Raw genomic sequence first — 20,033 nt, 5'->3', positions numbered from 1 at the left:
TCATAAGTAGAAAACATATTGTATGTACGTACATACCGTAGAATGTAAAATTATGTACGTAAATATAAAAGAAAAATATAAAAAAGTGACTGTTTAGAATTAAAATGTCTGTCAAATAAGAGGCTGCTGCCAACAGCCAGTTAGCAATAAACAGTTGAACGTGAGTTAACTAAACAAGTGCTGATGTAATAATGTTGTGTTGATATGAAATTTATAGCTTTTTCAAACACTTTCAAACCTCAAACTGAACCACAAACATGGTTGTTTTTCTATTTGCCAAAAAGGAAAATAACTGTAATGATGAAGTGAAAACCACTGAATGAATTCTGCTTTTAGACCGGGGGATCTCAAAGTGTGGTCCAGGGACCTTTGCATGGAATGGGCTGTTTGTTTGGCCTGTGGTGATTCTGGTTGCAGTGTTCTTTCTGAAATGAAAAGTGACCTGCAGTAGTTGAGCCTCAGAAAGTTAAGACTTGCAGCTGGACTCATTCCACAGAACCCTGAAGCCGCACCACCACGGCTACACAAAGAGCTGTTCACTTGTTTGCTTAACGTTCTGTGAAACTTGACTCAGAACTGGAGAATTAGTTGTCGTTGCTCTTTATTGTGAACACATCTGTTGTCGTGATCGACAACAACACTTACATTGATGAGCTGGTACAGAGCACTGGTCACTTTTACTCAAAGTTTATTGACATTGAACATTTAACAATACACATACCAAATGTGAAGCTGATAAGATGAGGGTTTCTTGAGCTATACGAGCCACAGAGATACAGACAGAGAGGGAATTCTTGTTCTATTTCTTGTACTATTAGAAAACCTAATTTCATCCATCCAACACTCTGACTGAATGTTTGCCTGTAATGGTCCTGAATTTCATACACTTCCTGCCATAAAACTTCTATAATCATTTTTTGTAAAAAAGTCAGTTAAGTGGTCCTTCATATGCAAAGGTTTGAGAACTGTTGTATTAGACAATAGGGAGTTTGAAAAAAGTTACTCTAATGATGTTGAGATAGAATGACATAATGGTACAGGTTATGATCTGGATCAAACCTAAATGGCCAGGCCAGCTTGTGCTGAGCTGCTCCTCCTCTGTTACAGGATAATTAGGAAAAAGCATGTGTTCACTCCCCTCTGACCACAGACAGTAGAACACATGCAATAGAGAAGCGGTGACGCTTGTAAGAGCCACTTTAGTTTGAATCAATAATGACCTGCACCAGGTCATTCAGGCTCTACTGTGCCTCGTAACATAAAACTGTAGTTATAAATTTGGTAAAAGTATTTTAGTGATACACTTACATAAAAATGTCACATCTCACACCTCTAACTCATTTATGGAAGCATGATCTCTACTGTACCACGATCGGCATAATAATAATATTTATATTTTTCTTGTTTTCAAAGATGATAAAGAAATAAGATGCTTAACGCTGCCAGTCACTTCAAGAGATTTAATTAAAACATCTTTCATGTGTGGAAACAATAATGCAGAGTGTTGATGTGTTGCTGCCCTCAGCCACATACTCTCCTGTCTCCCCTCAGCAGCGGAGGATTATCAGCTGTGGACAGCGATGGAGCAGCTGTTGGTTTATGCAGATGTTCGACTCTTGGATACAGTCCAAACTGCCTATGACCTTCCCAGCGCCACACGCACCAAAACACAGATGTGTTTTCACGTTAATCCACAGTAATTGAGCTGCTTGTATTAACGTTAAGTCATATTATCATTCATTGCTTCACCCTAATCCAGCCTGAATCCTTCCACAACCAACCCCTCTGTCTTAACACCATTCAGGAGAATGTTGATTGGTGCCACCTTGTTCCCATTTCTTAAAATATGGTGATCTGTCATACAGGAATGTATCAGCAAAGTGGTGCAGAACAGTGCATTCATTATTTTCCTTTGTGATCCAGAGTGGACATTTCTGTCATTGTTGTCATCTTCAACGATACTTCACTGAATTTATCTTACGAGCTCTGTCTCAAATGGAAATAACAGCAGAAATGGGAAAGAAAGTCTTCTCGTTAAATGTCAGTGTTCAGAGCTTATTTTAGTCGTTGTCACCTATTATTTACCCATTTTCTGTTGCCTGATTTTATCTGCAATGTGTTATTCTGCCAGTTCTCCCCTACAAACGAGGGGTCCAGTCAATGTGATTTAGGACTATACTGGCTAAATAAACGTAGCACAGTGATGCAGTCGTTCATGGGAAGAAGGTTCTGGGGATCCTTTTGTGTGGAGTTTGCATGCTTTTCTGCATGTCAGCCCTGTGATAGACTGGGAACTTGTCCTGGGTGGACCCGGCTCCTTGCTCTAACAAAACACCGGAAACAAGTCTTCCTTTCTGGTGACTGTTCCTCAACCATAAGTTGTCTTACCTTCAGGAAGTATTTGTTTTACCCCAGACCATGATCTTTCCCCACAAGTAACCAAGTTATTAAACCTAACCTTAACTAATTATTGTGCTTTTGTCACCATGAAGACAATGGCCTGCCGCTTAGGGGATGCTATTTCAGGAGGCACTCTTATACGGCCTGTCTTGATGTGGTTTTGTGAGTTACTTGTTCCACACCCCCACTCCCCTTGAAAGATGACTTAATTACCACAATTCATCCAGTGAAGCTCCTTTTGAGCTGAAGCTTGAGATTAACATTTTTCGTCAACAAGCCCTTAGCGCTGCAATTAGAATCACAAATATTCTTTTAATACAACAACAAAGAATTATCTGTCCATTTCTCTTGGAAAAGCACAAAAACCACAGGCTCTTTTCCAAACATAAAAAAGAACCTGTGGTAGCTTCAGTTGTCATAAAAACTCAAGAGGTGTTTAGTTTGTCCAGTCTGGACTAATGTAAAAAACATGGCAGCCTCCATAGAGAGGGTCCACTCGATGTAAAAATAAAGTATTTGAATATAAAGGACCTTTTCTGGGGTAAAGAAAACTACAATTCATACAATTTAGATGAAATGAACTAATGAAAACATCATGAGGATTATTCTACATTAAATTTCTGCCAATAGTTCCCTTTCACCTTAATCTTACACACTGGACCTTTAACACGTCATAGGTCATGTTCACCTTGACTGCGAGCAGAAATGCTTACGGACAGAAGGGACCACATTGAAAGACATGTTAAGGTTCATTCATATTCAACGTTAGATATGTACATGGAAACTGTCGTATTCCTCTGTCTGTACCCTGCTTTCATTTTGTCCATATTTGAGAACATCTCCTGAAAGATTGCAAATACGGATGAGAGAGTTGAAACTGGGCGGTACCACCAAAAATTATGGGGTCAGGGGAACTACTAGTTCAAGTGAGATTATCATGGGACACGATGAAATTTCAACCTCCACCACCATCAACATTCTAGTTGTTGTTAGAAGTACTCGCCTCTGCCCTGCCCTCTAGTGGATGAATTGCACCACAACCATGCAAACATAAGGGACACATGAGTGCAGTGACAGTTACATTGTTTGAGATGGACACCTTTTTTCTTAATGAAGCATTGCTAGTTCATGCAGGACACAGAGTCATGTGCTCAGCTGTCATAAGCTTCAGCTACTAATAGCATCAGCTACTAATAGTTTTATGATTGCTCCTCAGTCACCCACTGATCACAGCCCATTCTCTCAACAAAGTCCTTTAAGTACAACCTCCTCTTCACTGATCCCTGCTCAGCTACTCATGCTCTGCTGCTGGCAACTTGCCTCCACCACCCAGACTCCATCTTTTAGCACTGAGTCCAAACATGTTTATGGTAAATGGTATTCATCTTGAACGTATTTTGCCTACTACTCCCACTGGGGGTTTTGCATGTGTTCCTTGTTTTATCTTAACATGCTGCTTGGCTAATCCAGGGAACATATAAAGAATGTAGCCATCCACACCAAGCATAACTTGGTTTTCCCATTTCAATTTTGATCACAGAAAATAAGATATAAGATATCATACAAGGTTTTTAGAGTTCTGAATTTGCCTTGTGCAAGGGCAGTGGATAATGTTACATTCAGTTATACAGGAGCCGTCAACCTTGACTAAAAGTTGATTTGACATGTGCTAAAATACTGAAAGCACGCTCAGCATAAACAGATTTGCTGTAGCCTGCAGGGTTATCACAAGAGATGACCTTCCTGGACAAGAAAAAAATTCTTAACTGATAACAGGGACTCTTTCTGTGGATGTGAACACTTCTCCAAGTGCCTGAGGATCAGTCTATATTGTTTCTTATCTTTATTTTTCCAGTTTATTTTGTGCTTTTCATACTTCATAGAATCATACGTCTTACCCTCCACCCTCTGGGATCCAAGTAGGTGCAGTCTCACCACTGAGCAATGAACTGTTTAATTTGAAGTGATTAGACTATTTTCTCTTCTCTTTAGTTTATGCACTTAAGGCAGTTTGATGGATGCACTTACATTTTTTTGGAAACACTTACTGCTGTACCCTGTCAGCCGGAATAAATCTAATGCAATCTACTGCATTACAGCTCTGACGTGAGTCCTGTCTTTACTGTTCTCAGAGAACTCTGCAGACTTTTTGACAGCTATAGTTAGTGTTGCTGTTGAATTATTTGTTATATGCTAAAGGGTGTGTCTAATTTTTTTCACCACACCCGCTGATATAAAGACAGTTTAGTGTATGTATGTACATGACAGAATGTGAAAATAAGAACTAGAATTAGGGCCACTCAAAAGAAAGTAGAGCAAAAACTTATTTTCCATTAAAAATAAAGTCCTGTCCTGGGGCTTCATTTATAAAACAGTGCTGGGATTCATACTAAAAACATTCAGATTTATAAATCTATAAACATATATAATTATAAGGCAATGTTCACTTTATAAATCACTCTACCTGGAAACATGGTCAATACAGAGCAGTCCATGAATATTAAATGGGTTTCAATGGGTTTCTCTGTTTATATCATGGCATCAAGAGATGAAAAGAAGAAGCACAGCTCTCTGACACACACATGGAGGAGCTTGTTACTGAGGTGGAGGTGAAGACAGACAGATTGTTTGGTGGCCACAGCAGTGATGTCATTAATAAAGAAAATACACCGATACACTGCTGATGCTGTTAATACAGTGAGTGAGAGTGAGGACGATAGAAAGAGAGGAAACAAAAAAAAGATGATTTCTTTATCAAGTGCCAAAAGATTGCATTGAGTTACTGAGGCGCCTACCTGTTTACTAATCTGGTAACCGTTATATCAGCAAATAGATATATAGCCTAAGAAAATTTGAGGTGTGGTGCTTTGCGTGGAAAAAAAGGGTGGACTGGAAAGGTGTCAAATTCCCAGTCCGCCCCTGCATGCAACATGTACCCAACCAACATCCCAGAGCCCACCACCAGGCCCTTCCATTATAGTCGATGATAAAGTGGTCGATCAGCCATGGCGGAGGTATGCGCTCTCCAAGTTCCTTCTAATTTTCATATGCAATTGTTGGCGAAGTTATGAAAAATCCAGTGGCCAATGGGTCTTGCTGCCTGTTGCACGTAGAGAGTGTATGCATATATACTTAAAAGGACAGTGCTAGTGGTTTTAAATATGTGTGACAATCTAATCCAGAGCAGACAAATAACACGAGTTTTGCTCAGTGATTCACTCAGACAATCTTATGTAATCCATACATTTTATATTCCCTCATGGTGTGATTCACATGACTTAAATCTTAAATCTGTTTTCTGATTTGTTTTCTGCTTCGCTTCAAAGCGTGTCTTGGATTATGTGTAAATGTACTTGAGTCAGTTTTGCAAACCAAATTTATTTGCCCAGTGCAATTATTGAAATTTGTATTCTCACAATTATGAGCCTCACATGTGCAGTGAAGATTCACTAACCACTTGCAATTTTATATAATAGACCAACCTACACAGGTCTGCATCTGTAACCTGGTTCTGGTATCTCTAAGCAAAGACGAAAAATAATGACCCTCCGTTCTTATTCCCAAACTCATTCACAATGCCAAGATAATTAACACACACTCTTCCACATGACTCACAGCCAGACTCATCTGTGCATGGAGAAAACAGACACAAACATCCTCAGCCATATGTATAAGCCACATTTCCTTTGCTTTTTGCTGTAGATGACAACAGTATGTATAAGGCGGTACAAGTACTCATGGGATGTTTTGTGGTGGAGGGTTATCAATCAGATGCCAAAGATGCAAAGCACAGTAGTAAAAATGTAAAAAAAATCCATAATGAAATTGAATCTATAAAATGACAGTATACAGTTTTTCAGAGCTATCGGGGGTGTTATGTTCCACCTCGTCTTGGCAGTCAGCATTTCTTACGTCAACAAAGTGTTATACACAAACATTAGGTCATTTTCATCATGAGATAGCAGCCGCAAAAAACACTGAAATCCCAATGTAGGGACCCAGTCCTGGTTGTGGTGGGTCCACAGACGCAGTATCTGTCCTGTGGGAAACCAGGTGAGGGGTCACACTTGTGACAAAGCATCAGTGACTACTACTGGTCGGGTGGAGCACTTGCGCAGAGGATAAGATTTTTGGAAGAATTGAAGGATCACAGTACTTGATCAGCCACAACCTTGTGTGATCTCCTGTACACTTGTTAGTTGGATTGTATGTTTGTTTGTAAGATTACACAAACATTACTGAACATATTTCCACAAAACTTAGTGGAAGGATGTGGCATGGGTCAGGGAAGAACCCATTAAATGTTGGTGTGGATCTAGATCATGGGGCAGATCCAGGAATCCCTTTCACTTTGCAGGATGGGATGTTTTTTGGACATTTAAATTGATGTCCAGGGAGTGATTCATGGATCTCGATAAAAAAAACTTCTGGCTCATTATTGTGAAATGATATTTCAATTGGGCTGGTAGAGGTATGCTATAGGTACTTTAGTGTTTTGATATAATATTTTTTGATCAGGAGTGAATGTTGGGCACACAGACAAGGAAGATCTCTCACTTATCACTCATCATGTATTGTTCGCTCTTCCCTTGTCCTGTACGTTTTCCGCTGGAGTTCAACAAGGCAGCAACCTTGGTCTACTGATGTTTGTTGTGCATGCAAATAGTTTTCTTGTTTTTTTCTTGAATTAGGCAACCCAAAAAAATGCAGATAACAGCAGTAAAGAAGCAATATTTCACACAATCTAATGTTAATTTAGGGTTAATTTATGGACCTTGATTACTGGCTCGGTGAAATGCATTAAAATGGCGGAGAACATAAAAACCGCATATCAAAACAATTCTGTAGTTCTGATACAAAAGGTCCCATGAGAACAACTAAAATGCTAAATATATATATATATTTTAAACAGATAAGCATTTTTAGAGAAGCAGGGGGGGTTGGGACAACTGTGCAGCTATCCTCCAATACATATGAAAATAATACTCCACAATTGAATTTGTTGTCAAATTAGCTGCAGTTTGTATGAGGTGGCCCAATAAACCCAGGACACAAAGTCTGGGCTGCAATCTACACTAAACAAGGCAGCTACAGTTTAATGAAAGAAACATAAGACCCTGTATAATCAAATTGAACTGGCATCTCTTTCACTTCTACTTGTACATGTGGGTGGCAGTCCAATGTTTGGAACCAGGCTGAATACAGTGAACATGTTTTATTGGCTTTAAAAATGTACATGTCAGCAGGCCCCATTTAAAACAGCTGTAGGATAGGAACAGAAATGAGCAGACAGAGCTTTATCTAAAGAATTATGAAACATTGATCAATAGAGTACATACATGCAAAGAGTTTTATCACACAACTGAACAAATCAAGCCTCCACCATTTCAGTGTTGAGGTGAGATGAAGGTTTATGAATTAGAAAACCCACATGGAATATTTTTAGCCCTGCATGGCTTCCCTCAGAGTGCCAAAGCTTGTCTGCAGCTGTCTTCTCTCTCTCAGGGAATATGTGAAGGTAAAACAGAGTCATCTCAGGCTCACACAGACAAAAAAAACTAAAAGATGAGCTTGTACTTCATGTGCGAAGATGAGTCACTGCGACTGGACCTTTTTAGAAGAGGTCTATGGGCTGGACCACCGCACCACTTTGTCACAGTCATGGAACACATAAGTTCAAGTTGGCGTTGACCTGACAGAGAAATGTTGCAGCTTTATAGAATGACAGATTCATTCATCAGCCAGATGAAGGGGGGGATGAAGGTCTAAAATAATAATGATGTGGGTGTGTCTGGATTCTCTGTGGACTACAGTCACTTTTTATTACTGTGATGTCAGTTAAAGCCTCAGGTACACTTAATTTGAGCCCCTGAGCCTCTCTGAGTCATACCTGTCTCATTTTCACCTGTCTGAAACCATAGTGTTCCAGTCCCATCACAAGAGAAGTGAGCTAATACGTTCACAGCAGGTTGGCATGCGAAAGAGCTTTTCTCCTTTCTAAGAAATGACTCGTCTTGGTCAGGTTAATAGCAAAGCGATGGGAAATATATAGAAATGTGTGGCATGTTCAGTGATCTCTTCATTCATTAGATGTTGGAATATTTCACTAAACAATGTCAATTTTAGGAGGAAGTCAGGGTACCACCAAAGTCATTAGGATATGTCATGTGAATGTGTGTGAATGGGTTTTTATAGATCTGTCTACACATGAACACATCTCATGACACATCGACAGATTTTTTTTTTTACACATTCATAAATCTGCGCACATGGTTTGAGATAGAGTTACACAATTTACACAACAATGATTTAAATATCAAAAGTCGAATATAAATGTTTGCAATACTGTTTTCAAAATAAAAACACTCCAGCGTTTCTGTCTGAATCCATTCATTTAAAAAAAAAAAAAACATTTCTTGAGGAGGAGACACACGTCATACTGTATAGTACTGGTGTTTATTTGAGTAAGTGTGTCCAGGGCCTGACAGGTCAGCTTCTGCATGTTGCACTATGGTTGCACCTACACTGGAAAGACTAGACCCTGCAGTGAGCAGAGAGGCAGACACACCTGTGAGCATTCAACACAAGTTGTTTTCAAATTGTATTTGGTTCATTTCTGTCTGAATACATAAGCTTACTGCTGTGTGAGAGTGTGAATTGAAGTCGTTAAACTTTTGGACCTGAGGCTGCTCTTGATGTTGCAAAGGGATGCAGCTCTGTACATGTGCTGTCACTGAGTTACTTCCACTGTGAGCTGCCTTTGCAGGACATTTTTACCCACATTGGATGTTTTCATCCTTTCTTTGTAAAATGTCCTAGTGACTATGGTGTCTGGTGTTGTTGACTCAAAATAGAATTAAATATTGAATTCCTTTCATTTTAAATTGAACACTAAGTTAGTTATCTAAATACAAAATACTTGCTCAAGTTTTCAGGGTGTTTCAGCCGATTGTTGTATAAAAGAACCAAACTCATCTGTGATTGAAAAGCACAGGTCAGATGATGGATTCAAGAACATTCCCAAGCTCACTTGATGTCCAGCTGGACCAATCATCAAGAAATTGAAAGAGCGTGACATAGCTGTAAATCTGCCTGGAGCAGCCCCGTCCTCAGACCCTGAGGAAACAGGCACCAAGGATGTCAGCCAGCGACAGCACCAAGAGACCTTCAACATCTCCGAAGGAGCATGACAGGAGAGGCTCTGGATACACACACCGGGAAACGGACAGCAGTAGCTCTATGTGAAATTGGCAAAGAGAAATCCAGTCTAAAAAAAGAAGATATTTTGAGGAAGCTATGTTCCAGTGAGATTGAGCTTTCTTAGTGTGCGACCTGGGAGATTTGTGTTTCGAGTTCCATGATAAAGTCGAACCTGTGCATTTTTCTGACTATAAAACATTAATGTTAATGTCCTCTGATACCCTCCTCTGGATGGATATCTGCATGGATCAGAGGACACTGTGGAAATGACCTTGTTTCCAGTCAAATTTGAATGCCGGGGCTTACAGACATTTCATGACACCACACGTATGGACCCATGAAAGTACTCACCATTTACTTCAACTGTGCTGTATTTGGCTGCAAAGCTGTTTACCCCCGAGACTCCAAAAGTGTTTTGTGAACTCACGCACTTCACCGACCACTCCATCAGCATAGTGGTGACTAGATGATGACTGAATTTTCAGTTTTAGGTGAACTATCCCTTAAGTTTCCTTTTGCAATTTACCCAATGTTACAAATGCATCTCTGATGGCTGACTGATCACTGGCATTGGCTCTGCTGCCCCCTTGTGTTAAACATAAGAAGCACACTGGCAAATACAGTTGTATAAGGTGCTGTTACCTTTCAACGCTATTATACATGTAATGTTGTCACTGAGTGAGTCATTAACACTTTCACATTCATAAACATATAGTGAATCATAGAGAAATATTAATTCAATAATACTTTTCCACCAAAACAAAAAATGTCAAATTCTAATGACCACCACTGTTTCATTAAAACGTAGAATATCAAACAATGCTAGAATTGCTAGGTTGAGTTCAAATTTCTAGAAGTACAGAAACTTGTTAGTCATAACAAAAATTTTATTTTTATTTGTTATTTCATCACTCACAGAAATATATAAGGCAGTAAAACCAAAGAAAACAGATGTGTTGGTTAGACATAAAATACAGAAAGTTCTTATTAAATCAACACAGTATTTGGATTGGCTCATCAGACAGAAGTGAAAGTGCTGATCATTGCCAATAAATCCTGTCGATAACAAACCTGAATCATGTGAACATGTTCTTTCAACTGAGAGAAACTCAACTAGACAGACAGAGAACAGAGAATAAGTTCAAGGTCTCAGAAAACCATTACACAAATATTACAAAACTTTTTTATGAGGCAGGTCTCGTCAGTGGAGCCAACAGTCCTTTAGGTCAGTAGAGCATAGCTTTTATTACGTCAGCTTTTATTGGGATCAGTCATTTCATTTAAAATTAGCCAAAGTAATGAAATACCTGTATCATAGAATACCTGAGTGCAAAGAGACACTTGTTTCTTTGAGCAACAGTCAAAAGGAAGCCAGGTATTACATTTACAATGATATAAAAACAAAAAGAACTTGTAATTCTCGTTTTAGAAGCTGGCATGTCTTGATGAATGACTTTCAAACTGAAATAAACATTTTTATTATTATTTTTCTTATTAACTTGACAAATTAATGAATCAAGTTACAATATATCAAGCTATATTATGGGAATGTCACAGTGTTGTGCAGTCTAGTACAGAAGTGGTTCTGTTTCTAGGGATGATTTTGGCTTAAACTGGTTCAATTGCGCTTTGTCTCAAAAAAAAAAAAAAAAATATTGTAGAGCTTTTAAAAATTAACCTAACTGTGCAAGTTGTCACTGCATGAAGAAAAGTACAGTGGCTGAGACATCTCACACAAGCACATCAATGGAAAACACAGGTACAGATGCTTGGAGCACCCAAAATAAAGAACACAAAGGTTTTTACTTGATTCCTTCAGGGTGCTTCATGCACCTGTACCAGAACATCTCAAATAGACAAGCATTGCATTTTAAGCTGCAAATAACTTGTCTGGGTTTTAACAAACGACGGCTCACTTGACTGCAGAGAGTAACTCTGTTCATTTCATTGTCAACATCTGTTAACAAAAACACAACCACAACAGAAGTGGGTTGTGTGGCTTCTGTAGTTGTGTTTAGGCTTTTACGTGTGTTACCCATGAATGTGTTGGTGTAAGACTTCTCAGCCACAGTAGAAAGCAGAGTGGTTCATCAAACTGCCTTTACCAAGGCAGAGAAAATAACTCTCCTGTATGTACGTACAGCAGTGATGAGAAATGCATCCAAATGACAGAATGTATGTTAAGTATAAGAGTGTGAGTTCTTGATATGAATAAAAAACACACACACATACCTGTTTTTCCTGCCACCCCATTTCACTTAGTGTATATGTTGTTCCCTAATCCCTCCCTCTCGCGCTCCTCCTCTCTAAAACACTCCAGGAATCAGCCGATAAGGCACAGCATCTGTGTAACGTTTCCAGTCCTTGCCGTACTTGCTGCTGCAGCGGTGCTCGTCGCGCACACAGCGGTGCACTAGCAGGATGGTCATGTAAACGATGTAGAAGTAGGGCAGAATGTGGCCAAAGCCACAGGCAGCACAGTAGGCCAGAGAGCCCATCAGGTCGCCGGTGTAGTTTAAGTGCCGGGCCACGCCCCAGAAGCCAGAGGTCAGGAGCTTGCTGTGGTGGACGCCACCGTCTGCGGAGTGGTACGAGCACTCGATGTACGTCGGCTTGCTGCCCCAGATGGAGCTAGTTCCCTCTGTGCGGCGGAACAGGTCCTTTTGATGGTTGGTGGAGCGGAAGATGTAATACCCGACAAGGCCCAGCAGCAGAACAGCCAGGGCATGGGTGTTAGAAAGCTGGACTGGGTGGTACACCAGGTACAGACCCTGGAGAGATTAGAGAGAGATGTATTTACACTCATTAGTGCTTAATTCATCTTTTGTGTGATGTTAACTACATGCACGAGTAGACACACAAGATTCAACTTCAATACAAATCAACACTTGTGTTTTGCACTGTGATATCATCTAACTCTTAAAGGTACAGTGTGTAGAATTTTGTGATATCTAGTGTTGAAGTTGCATGTTGCAGCTGAACACCCCTCACCCCACCCTCTCCTTCCAAACATGAAAAAGAACCTGTGGTAGCTTCAGTTGTCATAAAACTCAAAAGGTGTTTAGTTTGTCCAGTCTGGACTAATGTAAAAAACATAGCGGCCTCCGTAGAGAGGGACCCCTCAGTGTAAATATAAAGTATTTAAATATAAAGGACCTTTTCTGGGGTAAAGAAAACTACAATTCATATAATTTAGATGAAATGAACTAGTGAAATATCATAAGGATTATTCTACATTAAATTTCTGTAGTTCCCGTTCAACTAAATCTTACACACTGAATAACCAGTTTCCCTGGTATCAGCCAGGTATTTACACAAGATGCAGCTGAGAACTAAATATGTGACATGATATTAGGAAAACGATATTCAATAACGTTGTTGAATATTACAATGACAATACACATTGAACACAAACAGTGCCTGGCTACGGACTCAGAGACCATGGACAGCCTTTTTTTTCTTTTACAGTTTTTAGCGTCAGTAACTGACTGCTCCTCTCGTGTCTCTATCAATTGCGCTGTGCGCTGCTCCAACTGCGTCAAACCGGGCGAGCCGCTTCTCTTCCAGCTCTACATACATTTACCAAGTATATTAATTCTGTTGTCTTTAGCTCGACTTGGTTTATACGTGTGTGTGTGTGTGTGTGTGTGAGAGAGAGAGAGAGAGAGAGAGAGACAGAGGAAATAAGCGAGTGGCCGATGAATGCACTGCTCTGAATCTAGATTTAACTCATTAATTAAAGTATTGATTATAATAGAGACAGAGAGAGAGAGAGAGAGGGTGAGAGAGTGTCTGAGCGGAAAGTAAGAACACAGACTCATGTGACATCAGTGTTATTACTGTGTCTGTATTAACAAGCGTGGGGTATGCTTGTTACCTGCAGTGTGTAGAGGTATGGCAGCCATACACAGTCTCCCCAGCCCAGATACCATCCAAAGTGGTCATGGCAGATGTCAATGGTTTTCAGGTACCACGCCTCGTTCCAGAAGAAATCCAACACATAAATGGCCTATGAGAAAACACAGACAGCAAAATAATACAGTTATTATGAACTGACAAGTCTACTGACTACCTGAGCAGTGTCCTCCATCTCGATCTTCAACATTTAACATTTGGTGGGAAATGTAAAATGAGCTGGGGAGGATAAGCAAACACTCCACATGTAGGTGCGATACACATAACATTATGAACAACTGGTTGGTTACACATGATTAAGGTCAAAGTCTCAAAGCCAAGATGAGAAGTTCAGATAAAGTTGAGCTCATAGAGTGTATGTAAAGATGGACGTTACAACAGCTCGCTAAAAGTGAAGCCAAAACATCTGCTACTTGTTGTTGGATGGGACATGGACCAAACTAAATAGTCAAAGTGTTTATTTTTTCCGGTAAGTTTGTTTTTAATTTGTTCTTTACCTGCAGTACGTTGACCAGAATCATAGAGTTGGTGACTTGGCCGTACAGCTCTTGCTGCTTGGCCATGTAGGACAGGTTGATGAGGGTCCAGGCTATGATGCCGGGCCGGCCGTTGAAGAACAGCTTGAAGTCAAACCACTGGCCGATGCGTGGGTTGAACTCGATGCCCATCATGTAGTTGTAGAATATGTTCCCTGTGAACTTGCTGTCAAAGTACAAAGTAAACAGGGAGGAAGACAAGTGGATCAAGTGATGTGCCAATTCAAAGTAGTTTAAAGATTTGATCAAGTATTGAGGAGACAGATTCTTATTTGATTGTTGTGAGTGCTTAAGTCACCCTGACTTATCAGCATCAATACTCACCAGTCCTGAGAGTTGGTGGGGAAGAAGTGGGCCTTTATGAAAGCAAAGGTAGCAACAGCATAGCCCAGTATGTTGGTACACCACATCAGAGGGATCCAGTTGTCAAAGATGATGGTGGGAGAAAACCAATGGAGATAGTGGGCATTGACAATCCACAGGGCATGAGTGATCAGCCAGCACTGCAGCCCATTGATCTCATACTTGTTGATCAGGCCTAGGAAACAACACAGGGAGGTGGATTCTTAGAGCTATTAGCTAAACACTGCTTTTATAATAATGTCAATCATGTAATTTGAATTAACAAATGTTTTACTACAACAATATTTGATCAGCCAAAATCCACAGGTTACTCAAATATATATTTGGAACATACTTCTCTTCAGCATAGGAACTTATAACCTTGTAACAAAAAAAAGTATTCAAATCAATAATGCGTGCATGAGGAGGCTACACATAAATGTAGAATGCAGGCATTTTAGTTTTAGCATTGCTACAACTCTGACTATTAGACTTCTCATCCGTCCGAGTGCTTAAACTGAATATACTGAGATACTTTGATGAGAGCTCTCTGCTGCTCTAGAGAGAGCAGATACTGTAATGACTCAAATATAACTTAGTATAGACACGTGTGCCAAGACACAGACATTCATTACTGAGTGTTGTACTGTGGGTTGTATGTAGCTTATTTATGTTGCTCGGTCAGCGAGTATTTTCAAGCCTGTCTATAGTAAGTCTGCCAGTTTATCAGAGCTTGTCTGATCCAGTTCCACCTGCAGTCACTGAACGCTCCTGAGTGACAACGAGTGCTTCGCGTCTCCTGACGTCTTTACTGCGAAAATGAACCAGACTGCAGACAATCTGTCAAACTACGTCTGCCACAAACTATGAGCTCAGAAGGTCGGAGGTCACAGATGTTTATATTTGTAGAATCTGTCTGTTCATAACCGTGACAAATACAGGATATTTTTTCCCAGTCACGGGCAAGTGAGGATTTTATCCTTGACAGACGCGTACACTCTCCAAGCCTCCCTCTAGTTAAAACATATGTTGGACTGATCAGCATGGTTCATGAGTGTTTATTACCAGCAGGAGTTCGTGCTCCATCCTGCACTCCACCAACATAGCCAGGAGTAAACTTATGGACGACATCGGGAACACACATGTACAGGAACACCTGACGGACAAACAGAGCTTGTTTTAGCTCATTTGCATTTTGGTTACAGCAAGGTCCACTCTGTGTCTTTTACCACCATGCATTGTCAATTTATTCTTTCCCACTTTGAGCTCACTCTTGTCTCTTACCTGGAAGGCCACCCAGATGGCATATATCTTGGCAGCTGTCCAGGTGAAGGAAGGTGAGTGGGCCCAGATGGAGAGCAAGGTGGCCTCTCCCCTGTACAGATCAACCAGAGGCTGGCTGATGGAGCACTGGTACTGATCACACGCCATCACAAAGTAAAACACGATGAAGGGGGCAAAGCAAAGGAGGAGGATCACGGAACTCAGGGAAAACCAGTCCACCTCCCTGAGGACGAGTCACAGAACAACAAACAAATACAGTGTAAAGACAACGTACTGAACAAATTAGCACAACATTTCAGTTTGAATCCATCGCACAAAAACACATGTGTGTTCGGGAGGCACTGTGTATTAACAGAACCTTGTTACACCGGACAATTCTGACCGTAATAATGTTAGTACACCTCTGTTGCCAGCTTTAAGTAAAAACGCTAACCAGTGATGAACAGAGATACAGCAAACTTCAATGCTTTTTGCATTGTAAACTATTCGATGAAGTACTATTAATATTGGGTTTATATTTATTACCACCTTTATAAAAAAAATCTACTTGGATTGCTTATTTTGTTCATAACACCACCTAGTGTTTCAAACCATCTTGGATTGTTTGACACTTAAGTAGAGTCAACAGTTTGGAATGTCTCTGTTTCATGACATTCATATATATTTTTGAAAGGTTTACACCAGGGTGGGCGTTACGATTTCAACTGAAAAGACAAACATTTAGTAAATAGTAAGAGAGAATAAGAAAAGTAGTTCAGTTTTAAAGTGAGTGAGTGAGTGAGCATAACAATATAACAATCCCTATAATTACTTCCATGTAGGTACCAGTACTTTTTGCTCAATTATTACAATATCATGTTGCTTAATACTTTGTGTGAACCCTTTGGCTGATGCATTTTTATCAGTATCATATCAACCCACCATGCTCTCCCCCACTGTGCAGGCTGTTCCTTGTCTCCAGATGTTTTCCCGTTGGCAGTAGGCTGAGTTCGCCTCCTGGTGGCCTCCATGGCCACTCCACCGTTCATCTCTGGTGAAGGAGACAGTTATCAGGGTGAGTTATCAGTTTTGCATGGCACACTGCACTTTGTACACTTAAACCAGTGCAGCTTTCACCAACAATACTTCACCAGGTAACAGGTTCTGGCAAAATGAAGGATAAAATGGATGTTATCTACACCTTTTTTCACAGAGTCAGTGAAGTTCTGTGAGTGTACTCCTTGAAAAAATACTACCAGTCTATGTCCAAAAAAGAGCAGCTGGATGAGGCTCACACATACAACTGAATCTGGGCATACTGATACCACGATATTTGACATGTATTAACTGAAACACATGCAATCGCATATACATGCACACACACTCATAGTATATAATGCAAATGGGTCTCCACATCTGCATATCGTGAATATGTGAACATTCTAAAGTTCTGTTGAACATTTGCTGTGAACAAAGAAACCATCCGTCAGCCTGAGCACACATGTACTCCTACATCCCCTCAGGATTGTCTGTCACGTGCAGAAACCTATTCTCCTTCTCTCAGCTGGATTCATTAATGAACTAACCACCGGGAACAAAACAAGCGACGTCCTGTTTCCTGGAACACAATGTCTCCACATGTAATACTAGTACACACACATAATACTAATACTAGTACACACACATAATACTAATACTAGTGCACACACATAATCCTAGTACTAGTGCACATGTTGAATGTGCAGTATGATGCAGCCTGTGTGTGGACACTCACCTGCAGACTCTGGCTCGGGCTGCTCGTCTCTTCGGGTGCAGCAGCTTCTACCTCATCACACAACTGCAGCCTGCACGCTCCGCCCATAACGCGATTGCGTATTACACTTCAACCAATAGCGTGCCGGCAAAGGCGGGCCCGGGGAGCCGTGTCTGGCCTCTGATTGGCTGCACCTGACTGGAGCCACCTCACAAGGTTGCAGGGTTGGTTGAGTGACTGTGGAGACATTATGAAAGTCCTCACCGTCATCACACACATGAAGTCACTGTCCTGCAGAGGAGAGAAACAAAAATCCGTTTTAGATTACATTTTAAATTAAATATCTACGTTAGGTGTCCAAACACTGACCTTAATAATACTGATAATACTAATACTACTACTACTCCATGTACTACTACTGATAATAATAATAATTTTAGATTGTTATGTTAAGGTCAGTAAAAATGCACAAAGACACATAGAAATGAACTGCCATCTTTTGCTGAATCCCATTTTCATCCATGGCAAGTAATCCAGAAACACACACACACACACACACACACACACATATATATATATATATATATATGTGTGTGTGTGTGTGTGTGTGTGTTTAGGAAGAAAAGAGTAGTATCTTATTTATCTGAGAAATGTTTAGAGGGATTTTCTGGCCACCTCAAACTAGAAACACACAATATCCACAAGTTCATTCATGACCCAGAGCACATACCTTTAACACAAAGCACCAAAAGGTCAGTGTGAGGCCCAGTGGTACTGCAGGATTAGATCAGTCCACACAGGAGACTGAATGAAATGAAAGTTATATCTGTCATTTAGGATGAGCACTTTTTTTACTTTACTTTTTTATTCTGCACCACTCAGATAAATACATCCAGTGACTGGTTCTGTTTTCAGCTGCATGTACTCAAGGTAACCACTAGAGGGCAGCACGGTGACGGAAAAAAGGTGCTTGCATAAGAGGATTTTTTTTCAACCGCTGCACAAGTGAAGTGACAAAAGTTAAATTCTGTGCAACACCAGCACTACCTCTTCATATGGAAGGGGCGTGCACAGAATCTGCTCCTCGTTCAATTGTATGTTTACGGAAATATCTGAACTCTGGGTACATTCTACTGGAGGAGGCTGGGAGTCAGTGCTTCCAGATGATGCCTAAGTAGAGGACATTTTTTCTTATTTGAAAAATTCAGTTTCTCCATAACATGCATTTCTTAAAAAAAAAAGAGTTTTAACAAAGTCTTGCATAAGGTTTTCTGACTTGCTTCCTAAATTATTTTAAACAAATGTTATTTGCAGGTCAATGGGCAGGTTGATATGAGTGGGATCCTAATTTGAAGTACACTTTAAATAATCTCATGAATATTCTGCCTAACAGGAAGAATTACATTCCAGTCTACATGAAACAACACGGTTATTGTGTTTTCAAGAGATGGATTCTTGCAGCAAACCTTAAGAAAAAAGACTAAGTGCAGAAGTAAACCACCATCGGGAGAAAATAAAAATAAACCACCACCAGTGTTTGAATATAATTTAATTGTTTAATATAACAATTAAACGGCTGTTCAACCTTCCATTTACAGAATTTCTGAACATTTAAGAAACACCTGCACTGTTAATCTTATTGGATCACCTGTTTTGTTGATTATCTAAATCTGTAAATTCTCAATATCCTTCGGACTGAAAAATGTGAAATATGTATACATGTGTCTGTGTGTGTGTGTGTGTGTGTGTGTGTATACATATGGAAAGGGGCAGTTCTGTTTATTTTTACATCCACCTTTGGAATGTGTTGAAATATGAACAGTTGATTTGGGGTATTTTCTTTGCACTAAACTGCCTCTAATATCAGGAGTGGGGATAAATTCCTGTCTCATTACTCGTGGCTTTTTGTGCCAAGTTAGACATTCCATCATTGAATTATCCCTTCATGAAATCAACCCCAAACTCCTTCTGCTGGAATGAAACATAGCTGTCCCAATGACTGATGGTGAAAAGGTTTAAGTATAACCTACTTATATATCGATTAAATCAGTCAAATGAAATAAGACGGAAGAAATTTGTCCTGATTTCGTTCTTCTCCAGATTGACTGATTCCCTAAATGAGATCTCCTCTTCAGCCTCTTGAAGTGTCACCCCACATCATCAAATGGCCTCTATCTCTCTCTGTTATTTGTCTTTTATTGCTCTTTAAAAATTCTGCTTTTTCTGTTTTAATCTCGTTCCCATTTCCTTCTGCAATTCGTTGTGTTTTTGTTTTCCACCACTTTTCTGTCTGTCTCCACAGTCTCTACTTTGTTCCTCTTCTCCCCTTCCTCTCTCCTACCCTCTTTGATCAGATGCCTTGTTGCTGCGCTGTATCCAGACACTGTGATGTATCTGGGCCAAGCAGCAGACGGCACTGCTATATACAATGCGTAAGAGACAAAGAGGAGATTTTGTGCTGTTGCTACCTTGTGTTACCTTGTGAATCTTGATGTGGAAAAATGCACACATCTGCTTGTTTTAATGAGTTTTGTTAATCTGGTTGAGATTTTGGGATTCCAGTAGATGTTTCCGATTGTTATCCTACTCCATATGAATCACAACACGACGTCTGCAAAGAGGAA

The 20,033-nt window shown here is 40.1% G+C and overlaps 1 protein-coding gene across 1 annotated transcript; it reads right to left on the bottom strand.

Moving 5' to 3' along the window:
* Positions 1 to 10,469: 10,469 nt before the first annotated feature.
* Positions 10,470 to 17,528, bottom strand: dhcr7 (7-dehydrocholesterol reductase). Its single transcript, XM_020079620.2, has 8 exons — positions 17,431 to 17,528; positions 16,599 to 16,707; positions 15,678 to 15,900; positions 15,459 to 15,549; positions 14,376 to 14,589; positions 14,013 to 14,217; positions 13,478 to 13,609; positions 10,470 to 12,371 (listed from the first exon to the last, which is right to left on the bottom strand). Exons 2-8 carry the CDS (start codon positions 16,703 to 16,705, stop codon positions 11,907 to 11,909), a joined length of 1,437 nt encoding a protein of 478 aa, XP_019935179.2. The 5' UTR covers positions 16,706 to 16,707; positions 17,431 to 17,528; the 3' UTR covers positions 10,470 to 11,906.
* Positions 17,529 to 20,033: the final 2,505 nt, after the last annotated feature.

The sequence above is a fragment of the Paralichthys olivaceus genome, chromosome 1, assembly GCF_024713975.1.
Source record: "Paralichthys olivaceus isolate ysfri-2021 chromosome 1, ASM2471397v2, whole genome shotgun sequence".
NCBI lineage: Eukaryota > Metazoa > Chordata > Actinopteri > Pleuronectiformes > Paralichthyidae > Paralichthys > Paralichthys olivaceus.
Note: the sequence above shows the minus strand (reverse complement) of the source record. Positions and strands in the feature narration are given on the sequence as shown.

Coding starts and splice junctions, on each gene's coding strand:
- dhcr7 (XM_020079620.2), bottom strand. CDS start 16,705: ATGAACGGTGGAGTGGCCATGGAGGCCACCAGGAGGCGAACTCAGCCT. Junction 15,901..16,598: donor GCACAGTGGGGGAGAGCATG/GTGGGTTGATAT, acceptor ACTCGTCCTCAG/GGAGGTGGACTGGTTTTCCC. Junction 15,550..15,677: donor CCATCTGGGTGGCCTTCCAG/GTAAGAGACAAG, acceptor TTTGTCCGTCAG/GTGTTCCTGTACATGTGTGT.